The sequence below is a fragment of the Protomyctophum bolini genome (genome assembly GCF_963924005.1).
Source record: "Protomyctophum bolini genome assembly, chromosome: 1".
NCBI lineage: Eukaryota > Metazoa > Chordata > Actinopteri > Myctophiformes > Myctophidae > Protomyctophum > Protomyctophum bolini.
The window spans coordinates 32,555,964-32,575,096 of NC_137862.1; the positions used below are offsets into that span (position 1 = coordinate 32,555,964).

Here is a 19,133-nt window from a genome sequence, read left to right on the forward strand (position 1 = left end):
AATTTGGGCATTTAGCAGAGGCTCTTAAAGGACCACTTCACCACTTACACCAACTTATCTTCCTCAATCCTCACTAATGTTCATGATATATATTTTTTAAACAAGGTTTTAAAAAATCACACATGTGTGAAGTGAGGGGCGCTCATCATTATGATGTAAAATAGGCACTATGTATATTTGCTCAAGACACTGACGTAGAATTCGCCGTTCATTGTCAATAGGAATTTAATGTTTGTGTAAGACAATCACTCTAATCTTATTTGCTCAGACACTATGATGTAAAATTCTCCATTAATTGTCAATGGGATTTTAATGTTTGTATCAGACGAAAATCTATTCTACACTATAGTTGAATAGCCTATAGGATGGGCTAACGCCCCTCAAAAATCACACCCGTGTAAAGTGAGGGGCGCTCTTATCATCATACATCATACGTCATCTCATTCCGGCCAATGAGAATTTGCGTCCAGTTCGGGGACAATAATAATAATTCAGTCATGAGATTTTTATCTGAGTATTTGTATTAGATTATGTTACATAATTTCATACTGAAAACAGAGACCCCCTAGGACAAGTGCTGATCATCTGCCGAAAAGGGCAGATCGACAACAAGCATACACAAGATCTGCTATTTTAGGCAAAGGTCAACATAGCCTACAGGTTAAAAAAAGAGTACAGAACCAAAGGTCAAGTTTAAGTATTGAGGTTTTAAGTGCATTGTTGAATGTCTGAAAATACACATTGAAATGAATCCAACATAGTTCGTTGGAGTCAACGAGAAGGTGGAACAATTTACACTCTGGGGAGGAAGTGTGTCACTCAAGTGGAAGGCACGCTGCCACTCAAGCGGAAAAGGCACGCTGCCACTCACGCTGGCCAATCACAGCACATCTTTTCCGGGACTTGTTAGTCCCGAACATCCGCTCTGTGACCATATCTGTGACTGTGAGTGACGCACGCGAAAGCTTGTCAAGCTTCCACTCATGCTTCTGCAGTGCTTCGCAAGGAAACTCGGGAAAACTTTGCCCCCTCTCGAGAACACAGAGCTGGAAGAGGCGTCTACCTTATCTATGGGTAAAAGTCCCTATCCACCACCACGGAGGTTGTGGGGTAAAATCTACCACGGTGCATCCAGCTTTGCCAGGTGTTTACGAACACAATTGGCCCGTGTTCGGCATGTACTCCTACAGGCTGGAGGAGGAGCCTGTCAGCAGGAGGTCATGGGCGGGAGGAGTAGAACGAAGGCCCTCCTGGTGGGGGCTCCTCACTGGCAGGCAAGTCAGTAGTAGAATACAACAGCAGCGACAACACAAAGATGTGTGTGGGGAGGAATTAATTGGTAACCAAAGTTGGGTAGAAAATGGGGGGTAAAAATAACTGGCTACTCTAAATAAGAAAAAAAACACACCCGTGTGAACTGAGTGGTGCAAAAAAAAAAATGTCCCCCCCTCCTCTCCTCTCTCTCTCTCTCTCTCTCATTAGCAGGCAACAGTGCAGCACTAATACTATCTCTCTCTCTCTGTTTCTGGCACAACAGCGCCCCTACTGGTACTCATAGTCATATACTGGTGCTCATGGCCACATAGGTGAACACATAGGTGAACACGGACATTGCTGTTCCTTGGAGTGGTTGCACCACTCAAAAAACAACAACACTGAAGATAGTGTCTGACAAGTCTATGAATCATCTATGAAATCTATGAAAAAGTTGAATCTGCATTACAAAAAGGGTCCCTGCATCGGAATGCACAGGCAGATTAGACACACTAACGGACAGACATGCGGAAACAACGGTCGGACGTGCGGTCGAACATGCGTTGCACTCATGCTTGCGGTTAGGTTAGGGTTTGAGGTAGGTTGTCGGTCAATGACAGTGGGGGTCCCTGCTTCATCTTATTAAAATAACATAAATAACGTACTTAAAGGGTGCTAAAACTTAAGCAACAGAATCACAGCAATCAAAACAATAAAACAAAACAAATAAAGCAAATAAAGTGGTCATCATGAAAATACCCCACGCACACACAGACACCAGTGACAGTTCCTTGACCAAATATATAAACAACCATCATAACCAATATTAAATCATCATCATGATGGTAGGTTGTTCAGCAGCCATCATGGTAGGTTGTTCAGTAGGACAGCATGGTTCAGTTCAGGAAACAGGAAGTCAACTGTCTCAGTTTTTATCTGAGGGACAAAAAAACATCATTAGCAGTGTTAATTGTGTTGACTAAAGGCCCATGCATACTCCAAAGACTAAGATTTAGATATTTAGTCAACTAAAGCCCAAATCACACCAATAGGTCACCATGAAACTCCTTGCAGCGAGTAGACACATGTATGCATGTAGTTGCAAGCACCATTGAATTGAATCACTTAGTTCGACTTGCGTCTTGAGGTTTGTGTTGGACAAGCATGGTTTGTTCCGCAAAAGAAAAAACAATTTGTCCTCATTTTCGTATTTCCACAGGTCTGCCACAATGTTTTCTCATGCCACTAAAGCTACTTTAAATTGAATCACTTTCGACATAATGCAAGAACAAGCACTGGCATGCGCCGACATGCAACGGGAATTATTGGTGTCTCGAATTATTGGTGTGGTTTGGGCAAATTGGGCTTAAGACTAAACAATTCCAGACGACTAAAATAGGACTAAAACTAATAGTGTGTTATTCAAAAGACTAAATCAGAATTGCTGTCAAAATAACACTGGTCATTATTATTATTAGTATAGGCCTAGTGTTTTTTCCCCTCTCCTATTCTCTTCACACCCCCTGGTGGCCATGTGACTCACTGCAGTATAGCGTGTTGACACGGAGGATGTCGTTGCTGGTCATTTCTTTGGCACCTCCTACTGTGACCGAGTCGTCTGGCTTAGGAACGATGGTAGCGAGATTCCCCCGCTCTCTGGAAAATGCATAACTGACACGCAGACACGCACGCGCGCGCACGCACGCACACACACACACACACACACGCACGCACGCACGCACGCACGCACGCACGCACGCACGCACACACACACACACACACACACACACACACACACACACACACACACACACACACATTTATATTATACTTTTTTTTTAGAACTGGGCAGAACCCTGGGACTGGGTTAGTACACAGTAGTACACACACACACACACACACACACACACACACACACACACACACACACACACACACTCACATGCTGTAGTGCATAACAGAGTTGTAGTCATAGGGTGTGGCCAAGTTGTTGGTTTCCACTATACGGAAGTTGTGCTCCATTCCTGTAGAGAAGCAGAGTCGACCAATCAGAACACATAGAGACAAAACCATCACATTATAAACGAACCAATCGGAAAATCACTTAATTATACAAAGTATATAGATTTGTTTTAACATCGATCCCTATCAGCAAAACTTTCATTCATTCATTCATTCATTTGTTTATTTATTCATTTATCAAACTATTGTTATGGTCGCATACACTGACACGGAGCAAGACAGGAACGCCCAAAAACGTCACATCCGTTTTTTTACCCTGGGCAGAATTTTCTATGGCTGCCAATGCAACTTTTTCCAATCCTTAATCACATACGGACAAACATCTATGCCGATAATATCTAACTTGCAGAGGTAACGTGCCTTGTCCACGGGCAACAGATCTTTCAACGTATGGCATTGCAAATACGTTTGATAATCGCTACTCTGCGCAATATTGTTTTGGAAATGCCGCAAATTGCATTGCAGTGAACGAGAGCAAATCTCAACTTCCCCTGGGGGTGGTGACTCCGCCCTGAATACGCGTTGTCGATGTCGTGTCAGTCTATATCTCAGCAACAGCCACATGAATGCTCCCAATTAATCTGTTTAGGTCGCACAGATTATATATTTTTTCCTTTTTTACAATTTCTTTCTCTATAGGTCAGTTTCTTTTGCCCCCTTTTTCGCCCCAATTTAGTCGTTATGACAATTAAGTCCTAAGAGCCTTCGTCCTACTTGCCGCCCAACACTTGCCGCCAAACACTCTGACTGATTTTGCGTCCCATAAATGCTGTTTGGCCACTCAAACCAGCCAAATAGCATTGGCCACACCTCCACGTCTTAAGTCATAAAACCTGGTACTTAAGACGCAAAAAAAGAGCCTAGTGTTGAGTTGAATTTTAGGACAATCGCAATTCCGAGCGCTGATTACCTGGTTGATAATCTCCGCGTCACCAGGCTTTCCACTACCGTGTTCCAGTGCTGTGTTTTGGTTGGTGTCGCATTGTTTTTGTTCCCAACATAATGCAAATTAATTAGGCTACTTTAGTCTCACTAGTCAGACTACAAGTTAGAGCAACAGATGGATACGCCAAACGATTATTATAACAAAATAATGAAACGATTATACCAAAATAAATACTTTTAACAAGGGGAATCATTTTTGGAGGTGCACAGCGCCGGAGGTTCCGGCTGCCTGACAGTAAGTTACAGTATACGCTCCAGACCGGAGCAGAAACCTGAAAATGGTAATGATCCCAGGCTAGTATACAGGTAGTTAAATGGTATTGATCCCAGGCTAGTATAGAGGTAGTTAAATGGTATTGATCCCAGGCTAGTATACAGGTAGTTAAATGGTATTGATCCCAGGCTAGTATAGAGGTATTTAAATGGTATTGATCCCAGGCTATAGTTAAATGGTATTGTGGTTACCTGATTGGATGTTGTCGGTGACGATGGTGACGTGTTCGTCTCTGTCGGATCGGTTCTGTTCGTGTGTGAAGCCCAGAGCGTGCAGAACCTCGTGCTGGATGGTGCTTTGGAAGACACACCCCCTGCTCTGTAGAGAAATCGTCTGAGCGCCTCCCTGACGCCCCACGTATGACCAGCACCTAAAGTACAGTTCATAATGTTAAATTATGAATGTATGTTAATGTTACAATGTTACCATGCACTATGACCATATAATTAATAGTGTTACAATGTATTGTCATTGTCATTAGATGAAATTTGCCCGGCCAATCACATGGTGTGGGGAGGTGGGACATGGAACGTGGGAGATGGCAATACAACCTTTTAAAAGAATGATTTAAAAACCCAGATCAGCCCGCCGATCCACACATTTTTCGCGGGAGGCTAATGCAGCTCAGTGTCTTTGAAAGCTCTTTGCAAGGCTTTCGAGACGTTCTATTTGCCAGGCCAGAGTGTGGTACCAGCAGGCGAGAGAAACCCTGAATACTGTCATCATCCCAAATACTAAATAGGTCTACCTGTAGGCCCTATACAGAGTTGTGTGTGTGTGTGTGTGTGTGTGTGTGTGTGTGTGTGTGTGTGTGTGTGTGTGTGTGTGTGTGTGTGTGTGTACCAACCCATTCCCAGGGTAGATGTTCAGATAGTCTCTCTGAGTGCCCCTCCACGTAAAACGGATGCATGTGGATCCATGGAAGCTAACCAGCGCTCTGATGATGGTGTTACGCTGTGCACGGCCTGCAGTGGGAGACAAATTCAAACCACTTAGTTTGGTAATTCTTTTTTCATTATATATTTATTCGAGAATGTCTGTCACGGAGGTACAGTAACACTTTTAGGCTAAAAGGATCAGCCTATAACAGAAAGAGACCTGGGGACGTGTTTACATTGTGGTCCAGTGTGTATTCAATCTTTTATTCAAGGGGACAGAAGAATCACCTTTGCGTTTGAGTAAATGGTCACACCCCCCTCTAGTAGTAGGGGATAAAGTAGCCTACAGTTTTAGACCATGACAGAGGGGCGCTGTCTCAAGTGAACTTGCGCCACGAGAGACACCACCAAGCACACTAAAGCACACAAGTTGCCGTGTCGAACGTTGTGAAGTTGGACGTGGCAACGCAAAGACGATTCCTAGTTTTTGAGCGAAACAAGCTTTATTCACGGCTCATAACTAAGGCATCGCTGGTAGCGGTTATAAAATGTATGTTTCGCTTGAATTTAAATAAGATCTTCAGGAAACTTTTTACTTCCGCTTCCGGGAAATTCTCTGCATCAAACAGTATGCACTGAAAAAAGACATGGCAAGGGCTAAACGCATGCAGCGAGAACTAAATCTGTCAGTAATTTAGTTAAGGCATATAATGCTTATTAGCCATTCATGGATTATTTTAATAACCCTGTTAATAAATAATTAATTCAATCAATCAATCAAACAAACAGAACGTACTGAAAGCATTAGAAATGGTCAGAGGGATGTAAACGGTGCCACTTTGCATTCTGGGCCACAGACATCCCCTCTTTGTGCACGGATGTGCGTTCCTCCTGTTTGGCATGGCGATGTCACCAAACATGACGTGAGGGTCACCTCTGGCACGACCTACACACATACACACACGCACGCACACAAACGACAACATATCTAGTGAAATACATACCACAAACAACACATACTGTATTAAGCAGCCATGTTGTCTCCTTGAGGCAGATATGTTGTCTCACTCACCAAGGTTTGTGTTCGCTGTCTGAATAATATCACCCACATCCAGATCTTCAGTGATGTCACCTGGATTCATAGAAACAAACCGTTAATTATACAAATACACAGAAGACAGTTATAATTATACCAGTAAAACGGCTGAGGGCGAGAAGCTACCTCGCCCTAAAGGGCGAGGTCGTGTGCCTGCATCCGCCTGGGTGACAGTAGACTGCTGGGCGAGCGCTGGTGCTTTGGAATGGGGGGAAAGATCTTAATTTGGCCTGTTGAGTTTTCTCCAGCTGCCTGGCGCGGCTGCACTATTATCTTTGGGGCAGGCCCGTCTAGAGTTTAAATGGAGAGGTATCAGTCAAAAGGGAGACATCGAAGAGGAAGGATGGATGGGTGGGGAGGGATCAACATATTGAATGTCAGAACAGGTCAGCTTCATATATGGAGATATATGGGTTTGAGGTCAGATGTAGAGTTGCTGGCCAATATTGATGACATCAGGGTTCTCCATACAGTATAATTATGGGCTTAATAATGATTTATGACATCAGGGATCTCTAGCCCTGAAGATGTCACGTGATGTCACATGGCATGACCATATATGGTCATGCCTGGGGTGACCAACCAACCAAACAACTGACGGGAAATGCACAATTTCATATTAACTGCGACCTGTGGTCGCAATAAGTTAGCATACAACATGATATTTAATAAAGTTATGATAAAGTTATGATGTTTACTCACCGACAACAACCTCTCTAATGTCTCTAGCAACTGGATCCTGAAAACCACAAACACACACACACACACACACACGCGCACACACACACACACACACACACACACACACACACACACACACACACACACACACACACACACACACACACACACACACACACACACACACATTAAAAAGTGCATTAAAGTTACATCTGCAAAGTCATGGCATTTGTTTTCATGATACAACAGGCATGTGTGTGTGCGTGCGTGCGTGCGTTGGTTGGTTGGTTCATATGGTTCATACCAGAGGAAGCGCATATATGGTCCCAGTCAGAGAGAGAAGAATGAAGACGTGAAGTGAAGTCATGATGATTTATAAACCTGAATATAGATAAAGATGTTAATGATTATAAACCTGAATATAGATAAAGATGTTAATGATTATAAACATGAATATAGATAAAGATGTTAATGATTATAAACATGAATATAGATAAAGATGTTAATGATTATAAACATGAATATAAATAAAGATGTTAATGATTATAAACATGAATATAGATAAAGATGTTAATGATTATAAACATGAATATAGATAAAGATGTTAATGATTTTTAACCTGAATATAGATAAAGATGTTAATGATTTTAAACCTGAATATAAATAAAGATGTTAATGATTATAAACATGAATATAGATAAAGATGTTAATGATTATAAACATGAATATAGATAAAGATGTTAATGATTTTAAACCTGAATATAGATAAAGATGTTAATGATTATAAACATGAATATAAATAAAGATGTTAATGATTATAAACATGAATATAGATAAAGATGTTAATGATTATAAACATGAATATAGATAAAGGTATGAATGATTATAAAGCTGAATATACATAAAGATATGATTATTAACCTGAATATACATAAAGATATTAGAGATTAGAGATTATAATAATAGATCATAATTTGTTTAGCACTACCTTTTTTCACTGATGAAAACTACAGTAAATTAAAACTAAGCTATGATGAATAACAATTTAGTCAACAAATAGAAACTATAGGCTAAAATGTTCCAGTCCAGATCCTGACTGTATAAAGTAATTTTAGGTTTGGTTGCCCTCGGGTGTTGTGCTCTGAAATTTTCATAAATTGCTATTTTCAGCATGAAGTGTAATATGTGCCATTACGACATACATTTTAGTCAACAAAATCAAGTGTAGATTTAGTCAGTCTAAAACTAGACTTTCAGATGACAAAAATGTGACTGAATGTACATTTTTTAGTCAAAGACTGACTAAAACTACACAAACTGTCAAACTGTCAACTGTCAAAAGTAACAGTCGGGGGAGAGTAGAGTATAAATCTTACCTTGGGGCAGGTGCAGTGTGAGGTGAGTGACTGGTGCGTGTACATGTGTTCTGTTGTGTGTTGTGTTGTGTGGCGTTAAATACCCTCACTCGACAGGGTGCATGGAGCCGATGACTCAACCAGTCAATAAACAGCAGAAGGAGGAGGAAGAAGATGAGACAATTGGGGGGTTTTTTTCCAGGAAAGGGGTATCTTTCCTTGAAAAAAAAACCCAATTGTCTCATGTGGACTTGCAGTCACTCAGACCACAAAGACCTGTTCACCTAACAAACACACACACACACACACACACACACACACACACAGACACAGACACAGTGGCCTCAATTACACGCCTCATTTGTGTGACGGGACATTGTTTTGAAAGACACACAATGGAAACAAACAAACTAAAATAAGTCAAAGTTGTGTAACAGATACCTGTTGCACCCTCCCCCGCCCCCTCTCCCTTAGTGCAGTATCTCTGTCTGTCATCAACCACAGTCCACAATAATGATCTCACTATTATTTATAGGCCTATAGTAAAGTAGGCACCGGCGTAGGGTCCATTCAGTCAAGAGCTGGCCCAGTCTAACTTCGAAGAGAGGGGGCGAAAAAACAAGAAAAACAACAAAAGATTTCCTACTTTGGCAGCCCTTGTGCATGCAAATTTCTGTTTAGTATAGCAAACCACAATATGCAAGCCGCCTTTGTTTAAATGGTCCCCCAAACCGTTCACACTTCACACCTCAAAGGTTTTAATACAAATAGTTCCAATGGCATCAAAATGTAAGGTTGCAAATATGCTTATCTGTGTTGCGAGGATGAGGGGGTACCTGGAAAACATTCTTCCCCCCAAGGGGTACCTGGGCCAAAAAAGTTTGGGAACCCCTGGTTTACATCATAACTATGGTTTACTTTCAATGCAGCGACTCACTAGTCTCTGCAATCGTAGGATGAGCAAGGCAAGGGAGAGCTTGCTCATTCTAGGAACTACAAATATCAAATATTCTTTAACAAAGATGGCGAAAGCAAACATTCTTTGTTCTGTACTTAATTATATGCAATTATATGGTACAAAACACTGAAGTTCTTAAACCAGAAACCTAACCGCACATGGAAGCCACGGGTGAGTCTTCACCGGCCACGCAAATGTGTCTTAACCGGCCACGCATGTGTCTTAACCGACCACGCATGTGTCTTAACCGACCATGCATATGTCTTAACCGACCACGCATGTGTCTTAACCGACCATGCATATGTCTTAACTGACCATGCATGTGTCTTAACCGGCAACGCATGTCGGAGCTATGGATGAGTCTTCACCGGCCACGCATATGTCTTAACCGGCCATGCATGTTGAAGCCACTGGTGAGTCTTTACCGGCAACGCATGTCAGAGCCACAGGTGAGTCTTAACCGGCCACGCATGTCAGAGCTACAGGTGAGTCTTAACCGGCCACGCATGTCAGAGTCACAGGTGAGTCTTAACCGGCCACGCATCCCACTGAGCAATTTTCGGCTTCTAGACGTCTAAATCAGGGGTTTTCAACTGATTATGAACCAGGGACCACCACCCTGACTGAGAATCAACCTGGGGACCACCACCCTGACTGAGAATCAACCAGGGGACCACCACCCTGACTAAGAATCAACCAGGGGACCACCACCCTGACTGAGAATCAACCAGGGGACCACCACCCTGACTGAGAATTAACCTGGGGACCACCACCCTGACTGAGAATCAACCAGGGGACCACCACCCTGACTGAGAATCAACCAGGGGACCACCACCCTGACTGAGAATCAACCAGGGGACCACCACCCTGACTGAGAATCAACCAGGGGACCACCACCCTGACTGAGAATCAACCTGGGGACCACCACCCTGACTGAGAATTAACCTGGGGACCACCACCCTGACTGAGAATCAACCAGGGGACCACCACCCTGACTGAGAATCAACCAGGGGACCACCACCCTGACTGAGAATCAACCTGGGGACCACCACCCTGACTGAGAATCAACCAGGGGACCACCACCCTGACTGAGAATTAACCTGGGGACCACCACCCTGACTGAGAATCAACCAGGGGACCACCACCCTGACTGAGAATCAACCAGGGGACCACCACCCTGACTGAGAATTAACCTGGGGACCACCACCCTGACTGAGAATTAACCTGGGGACCATTGTTGTGTTGGGAGGGGGGATATGGTTGTGGTGTGGGGGAAAGAAATTAACCTTCAATATTAAACTCATGTTGCTGTTCATTGTAACTTATTCTATGAGTAAGCAGACACTTCGATACTTCGAAACGATACTTTATTTTGCCTTTTTTATGGAAACCATTCTCGTGTAAAAGGGTCCTTAGTTTTCCTCAGCATCTTGGTTTTCTATTTAGTTTACGTAGTAAACGAACATTTATCCTAATAGTTTTAGTCGACGAAATCAACACTGTATGGTCCAGGAAATAATGTCTGTTTCTCAAATTCTACTGTAGCCTACTTATATAATATAGGCCTACATAATGCTATATACACACACACACACACACACACACACACGCAGCATTCTTTTTGTGTTCTTTTTTTAGAAAGACACAAAAGAGACAAAAACATTTTTCTCCTTTGTTTCAAGTGAACAAACTGAGATAAGACACTTATGTAACGCAGTTGGTGACAGACTGACAGTTGGTGTCGAAGTGTCCTTGTGCACTCTGTCTGAACCCCTAACTGTTCCCGAGCATGCAGGTTAGTTACTTAAACATAAACTGATATCAGTCCTTTATAGATGTAATTGTTTTTAGTTTTCTATTTTTTGTACCTTATTGTATTTTTTGTATTTTGTGTAAACACTATTTGTGACAATTGGTTGTTGTCTCTGTTAAATGCAGAGCGACTTCACTGTTTTAGCTGAGAACTACAATTTGTCCATTTTACATTTTAATTATCATGTTTTTATTGTAGGCTGTACATTTTTGTGTGGACCCCAGGAAGACTAGCAACCACTTTGTGGAAGCTAATGGGGATCCTAAGAAAGAAAGGTTGGTGCCTTGCATGGTTTCCTCGACTGTATGAATGTGTGTCTGAATGGGTGAATGTAATGCACTAATCTATGTAAAGCTGTATATGAATCTATCCATCCTATGAAGATGAAATGAGTGTGTGTGATTGGATCACGTGGTTGATGTGAATGAGAACATGATGCTCAATGAACGGCTGCTGACAACTGCACTAAGTTTCCTGACTGAACTTGTGCCGGTCTTCAGTTCAAATATTACTTTGGGGGGTCATCAGTTCAATAATTATTTATCTGCATGAGGATTTGGAATATCTTGCAGTGAATTGACACACGCCCAGTGTGTGTGTGTGTGTGTGTGTGTGTGTGTGTGTGTGCATTACGGACCTTTACAATTGGCTCGAACGCCAAGGACCAAAGTCAGGTTAAAAATAAAAATAAAGTTTACCAAACATACAGTATAACAAATTTATTGAAATCGAGCAATAAATATCGGACACTGAACCCCAAACAAGTCAGGAACGTAACACAAGAAAACACTGAATAGCTGAATAAAGAAAGGGGTTAAAATAAAAAATGCCAAAAACAATAATAAATGGCATGTTTTTTCAATTACTGTTTCATTTATGTTTTATAATGTTTTATTTAGAAAAGATAATTAAATTAAAAACGTTATTGAAAAGACACAACCCCGTCACCAGAACCAAAGACAGGTGTTTTCAATACATCTATCTATGGTTAATTTAAAGTGTGTGTGTGTGTGTGTGTGTGTGTGTGTGTGTGTGTGTGTGTGTGTGTGTGTGTGTGTGTGTGTGTGATAAAGTGAATATTAAATATTTAAATACTTAATCAAGCAACTTAAACACACAAAACACAAAAGCCTGAAAAACATGTTTGAAAGTGAAAATTCCCTTTAGTACAATTAGTTGAATAATTGTACTTTTTTTCCAGTCCTTTGCTCCAATGGACAGGAATTTTGACCAATAGGAGGCTGTGTTACATAAGTCTGTTTGTTCACTCCAACACAAACCTTTTTGTATTTGTCTCTTTTGTCTCTCTCTCTAAAAATAACACTCAACAAATACTGTGTGTGTGCCGTGCGTGCCATGAGTGCGTGTGTGTGTGTGTGTGTCCAGAGGTGAACAGTGTTTGTTACATCCTATAGCTTTCTGCTTTCCTTCCTATTTCCTAGGAATATGTTATAGATCAAATTCAACACAACTCAATCTTTGTGAGCTTGTAGATCTGCTATTTTTGTGAAGCCCCGTGCACCAGAATACTGCATAGCAGTTCTGGATCTGACTAGTGAAGAAACACAGGGAAGGTTGTATATATAGAAATACTCTTGTTACAAGTAAGTAAATGTCTGGAATTAAAAATAGCAGATCTACAAGAATATCACAGTCCATGACGTCAGATCTATACAAATCACAGACTGCTTTCTGATTAGTCTCCTGGCTTCTTATTGGCCGAAACTATACTTCCTGGATCAAATAAGGTAGAACAGTGCGTAAGCACACCGTTTGTTTATAGATCCGATACAGGCGTGTTACAGTAGTCACAATGCATTCTATAACACTTCCTGGTCCTTATCTTAGTGCCATTGCTCAAGCCAGGACATTGGTAGAATTTAAACTATTTGGCAATCATCCCTTGAAATAATGAATCAATCCTTTATTTGGACACTACATTGTATTGTATTGCATTGGAATGTCTGCACTGAGCCTAAAACATGCTTAAACATTCAACAATCAAGGTCTAATTTCTACAATTTCTACAAATGGCTACAAAATGTGCATGTATATACAATTATCCAGTTATCTTCAGGCATAAACAAGTTGAAGGATGAAATTAAGTCTGAGAATGACGTACACGTTGTACACATCATCCATATTACTCCCAGCACCATGGGCACTTCATTCAGGAGTGGTGGATTCTCGAGACGCAATGGTTGTGCCGCTGATTAAATAAAATAAGAGACATTATATTTTAATGGAAGATATATGTTTCTGAACACTATGGATAGTTTGTTTGACTGTAACCAAATGTAACAATTTGTATTTCTGTATGAAAGGTGCTATATACGGTGCTATATCCGGTAAATAAAGTGTATTATTACTTGCGCAAGCAGAGCGCGCATGTAATATTTTCGCCCGGTCCGTATGCACCGTCCCAGCCATCCCGCCACTTTTGATGCGTATGCAAATAAAACAGCAAATTGTGCCTGATTTGCTGGGACCAGATTACATTCATGACCATATGTCTTACGTCATCATTGAGAGCTAGTCATACATATGTAATTTGTAAAATAATATAGCAAATTGTGCCTGATTTGCTGGGACCAGAGTACATGGTGTGTATATGTATAACTAGCTCTCAATGATGACGTAAGAAATATGTGGATTAAAGGACTCAATGCCAGAGTGTAATTGGTCTTCGATTGTGACGTAATGACGATATGTTTTAGTGTTGGGAGGATTAAAGGTAATGCTCCTATGTATACATGCATGTAATCTGGCATCACTGCTGTATCAGGCACAATTTGCTGGGACGCATAAAAAGTGGCGGGTTGGCTGGGACGGACAAATTACATATACATATACATATAGTATACATATGTAATTGGTTGACAGTTTGTAGCGGTTGAAAGTACTTTCGCGCTCTGCTTGCGCACTAGTTGGCCATTTATGGCCTACTAGTGTGCAAAAAGCAAGTATGCACTCGACAGAGTGCAGTTCTAGTTATTTATTAATATTATGTATATAGACAATATTTTAGGCCAATAAAAAAGACTATATACCAAATTTACCACTTTAAACATGAAAGAAGCCTGTCGGGCCGGCGGGGCCAGACTCATAGCGGGGATTCACTGACGCTTCATATGCGGGGAGGAAGCGTCAGTGAATCCCTGCAATGAGTCTGGCCCCGCCAGGCTAGAAGTTACAAGCCAAGAGGAATGGAATGAGTGCACCCGTGCCGTGCAACACTTTGATCATAATTTTCAAATATTCCCCTTTTTTTAATACATCAGATATTTTTTAATAATAGCTACATAAGCTCACAACACGTCAGTGTTGTGACGTGTTGTGAGCTTGTAGATCTGCCATTTAAAAAACTACTAATCTTGGGGAAAAATTGAACATTGTGGATTAAATTAATTAAACTATAACCTTCAGAGTTAAGCCCAAATAAACACACTTTAAACAATCCCAAATAACTAGACGTTAGAAACAAGCCCAAATAAACAACTACACTTTAGAAACAAGCCCAAATAAACAACAACACTTTAGAAACAAGCCCAAATAAACAAAACTTTAGAAACAAGACCAAAAACCCAACCCACTAAGCCTACCATGCAGTAGCCTATTTACAAGCGACTTTACAGAAAAACAAGCCCAAAATCGCTTATAATAAACAGACATGACAACACCAAATAAACAACACTTGTCAGTGCTGTTATGCAGAAGCTAATTTAGCTAGAATGTTTAATGGATTAAACATGACTGTACTGCCCCCCACTGGGCAACTCTGCTAAATGCAGTAAAACTCATGTGAGTTGTGACACTCTTATTAACACGCACACACAGTCACTGTAGCTCTTCTCACAACATTGACGACACAGGTCGGTTCTTTTATATAAACGGGCATTTATTGGGCGTTCTTCTCATCCCTCTGTTCCATGCCGTGAGAACTGTATGTTCACACAAAATAATAAAACACATAAGCAATCAGCGAAGTGCATCACAATACAAATATTGATAAAACAAAACATACAAGGAAATGCGCGATGCGCAGGTGAACGTCCATCAAACAACAACGCAACACTAATCAAAATATAATACCTCGTTGGCCGCTTGTCGTGGAAAAGGTTCTTGAATCTTGAGTTTCATAGTCTTTACTAGAATGTCCTTTTGACCGTCTGTCTTTCAGACGTTAAAGTTTGTAACACACGGAACTGTGTGTGCTCAGTGTAGGCCTACTGCTTCCTTGTGTAGACCTGTGTGCAATGCCAGGCAATCATGCATCAATCAGTCAATCATGGTCCAGTGTTGCTACTGACACAGGGAACTTGTTTCTGCCTCAGAAATTTATCATCACATGTTTTTAAATTAAATTTTAATTATTTTATTTGGATCTGCACAATAGGCGCAACAATAGACCCAAACACTAATCAGAATTAGGTTACATTTTATGGTCCAACCGGATATGACTGCTGCACATGCTTAACACACAGAGGAAAAAAAGATAGCACATTGATGACATACTATTACGTGACACTATACTAGACAGCATGTTTTAATTTTATTTTTTTAAGCCACCTAGGGATAAATGAAACAACGCCATCTCCAGATAGACAGACTGCCCATAATAGCTGAGACAGAACAGTATTTAGCCACCTTTTTGCATTTGTCTTTTGCAATCCACCCAATTGCAGACCCCTGAGCACAAGTTTATGGACATGGCCCAGACTTCCAAATACAAGGACAATAAGTGGACAGTTATATCCAAAGGCCATATACGTTCCACCAAAAGCTGATATGTCATAAGCTTGGCTGTAAAACAAGTGTCCATATATACAAATCAAATGGGCAGCCTATTTCAAATATAGTGACAGTTTTTCTAATTTCATTGATGAACACAATATCTGGGGTATTTTGAATATCTTGTAGTGAATTGACATGTGTGTCATTGTGATCAAACCAGTCTATTTTTACACTGCTGTGTTTATACATTCTTGTTGTCCTGTCCTGTACTCCTCTGATCTTGTCTGAGACCAGGTCCACCACCAGACGGTCATGTATGGCAATGTACAGTCCCTTATAGTGGCTGCAACCATTTAAGATGTGTGTGACTGTTTCTTTGTCATGTGGTACTGGATGTAGGATGCAGTGTGGGCCGTGTGCTGATGAGTACCAGCCAGGTTGCCAAGTTGAACTTGGTCGGCAACACCTGTAAACGGGCTTTAATGGTGAAAATGAGAATGTCCTCACCTTTGGTGTTATTTGACAGTACAGACACACACACACACACACACACACACACACACACAAAAGTAGGCTAAAAGTAACCTACTTTTACTCCGCTACAATTATTTGAAAACTTTAGTTACTACCGTAGTTACTTAGTTATACACAACATACATTAACCATTTCAGGCGGCCATTTGAAAATAGCAGAGCTGCGAGAGAATGCTGCTCCCAGGGCAGCTTAAATGCTATACATGAAAGTATACAACCACGTTAATTTGCTGCTCTGAGGGAAACTTTTGAATTCTGCTCGCCCCTCATCAAACCCTGTACACTCAAGACCCTGCCCCCGCTGCCACCCTTAGATCTCGCCCTCAGTGCGTCTTACTGGTATACCTATACTTTTGCCATTGACCATGAAAGGAGAATTTACGTCAAATGTGTCTGAGCAAATAAGCTTTATGTGCCAACACAAACATTAAATGCCATTGACAATGGTTATAAGATAATAACATAAGTTGGCATTTAAGTTGACAAATTAATTCATGGGAAAGTATATTCATTGGATGATGTACGATGATAAGAGCGCCCCTCACTTCACATGGATGTGAATTTGTTCATTATTTAAAGCCGATCTATAAACTTCTGTTTGTAGATGCACTATTTTTCACATGCATGTTCAGCATAACAAGCAGGATGTTAAATGGTTTAACGGTAACCCTTATGACTGAGTGATTAAGAGTAGGCTACTTAATTGGTGCCTCAAGAAAATTATATTTTGGGGTAAATATAACATTATGTCTGTCAGGCATTATAGTGACCTTCAGTGGACCAGAAACAAGGCCATGAACGCAGGTTGATTATAGGCAGACATAATGGAAAGTATTGGGTGTTAAAGGACCACTTCACCACTTTTCAACTTATCTTCATAATATAATTGGTCCTCAATAATGTTTATGATAAAAGAACACAATTATTTTCTACTCAGTCTGTGTCTCATAGGTGGGCTGTGGGCAGGTCAGAAACCCACTGATGTAAACAGATCCTTCCTCATCCTCTTTGCGGGTCGATCCGGTCTGTGTCCAGAGCGGATATGGTAGGCGGGCTGACGGGCTCTAGGCAGGACCTGAGCGCACAGAGGACCAAATGACCGGATACGGTACTGGGACCTATGTGGAAACACACGTCGTTGCTTCTGGTGACTGATATTGTCCTTTCTAATGAATGTTAGAACCATTGAAAATCTGGTGACTGTCTTGGCATTCACACATGTTGCTCTCACTTAAAATGTCATACATATACAGTAAGTCAATTCATGCAATTATATTTCATATTCTAGAAACAACAGAACTTTTCAGGAAATTAAAAATAATACTGCCTCATATTTATGGTGACTTACTTGAATATGATCTTAAATTATGATCACTTTTACGGAAATATATAGCTCAAGTGGGTGATGAGGTTTTTGACCATTAATGTGGATATATAGTTGTTTTGTCCATCATTGATTAGACTAAAAATAAAATATAATATAAAATAAAAGTTAAGATTTGGAGTAAGTTGTTTTAAACGACAGTTTGAGGATCCAATGGAGTTAGGAGGTTTAGTCAGAAGTGCTTTTTAATACTCTTCATTGGTTCAATATTTGTAAAACCCACACAGGGTGTTCTATAGCACTGATTTAAAAGTTGTTTTTTATTTATTTTTGGGTTAAGTTGAAAAACGGGGATAGTTGGTTCCTGACAGACATCAACAAATGATCTCCTTGCATCTATTTTAACAATTGTAAAGTTGGTCACGTGGCCAAAAGATGTGCGCTCCAGCCAATTAAAACATGTTCGGAAAAGATGTGGCAAGCCAATCAGAGTCACCAGCTCTCAGCCCACACCAGGCCCGCCCCCGGCTCACACGTCACTAGCTCTCAGAAATTCAGAATCTGCAGCGTTCTCTTCGTCTCTCAGCTCTCGCAGGAGAAGACACAAACAAGGAAGGGGACGAATTGGATTTTGCTTATTCCTTCTAAATGTCTGTATTTAAAGCGCAAATAACATGCATTTTAATATTTAATAATCATATGGTCTATGTCCCTCAAAGTTATTTCTAATGGTTTGAGCCTCAATCACCACTCTGATATAACCAGGCCTTGGCATTTCTTTCTGGACTTTGAAAGCAGTTTTAGCTGCAGTACCACAATGTCCTGAGGTGGAGAGGGTGCTGATATGCAGATTATTTAATATTTGAGTCATTATAATACTGATGCTAGATAAAACCAGGCTTGTTTCCATTCCATGCCAGCTTGGAAAATCAACAATGGTGGACATTGTAAACAAAGTGGAAATGCAAATTTGGAACTGAAGACTGAAGAAGAGGGGGCATTATACAAAGTAGGGTGACATTGATGACATCACGATGAGGCCAAAATCAGTCGAGCTGTTCCTGAGAGCAATTTCCATTAAAACACCCATATGACATGAAGGCCTGATTGTTCAAAATTGGTTATTTGTGGGGATAGAAAACACACATGGGAGCCCCAAAAATACAAAAGAAATTGAAAAAGTTGAATTTTATGTTATAGGTCCTTTAAAATATCACTGACACAGCGATTCCCTTACTTACATCAACATTGTTGTTTGTCAATAGT

At 40.8% G+C, this 19,133-nt stretch overlaps 1 protein-coding gene across 1 annotated transcript; it reads right to left on the reverse strand.

Moving 5' to 3' along the window:
• Window positions 1-2,012: 2,012 nt before the first annotated feature.
• On the reverse strand, window positions 2,013-8,778 carry LOC308316891 (hatching enzyme 1.2-like). The gene is made up of 10 exons (XM_080765677.1): window positions 8,527-8,778; window positions 7,455-7,531; window positions 7,172-7,208; window positions 6,446-6,505; window positions 6,170-6,319; window positions 5,343-5,460; window positions 4,687-4,865; window positions 3,197-3,278; window positions 2,798-2,925; window positions 2,013-2,190 (listed from the first exon to the last, which is right to left on the reverse strand). The coding sequence occupies exons 2-10, from the start codon at window positions 7,515-7,517 to the stop codon at window positions 2,180-2,182; spliced, it is 828 nt and encodes a 275-aa protein (XP_080621803.1). The 5' UTR covers window positions 7,518-7,531; window positions 8,527-8,778; the 3' UTR covers window positions 2,013-2,179.
• Window positions 8,779-19,133: the final 10,355 nt, after the last annotated feature.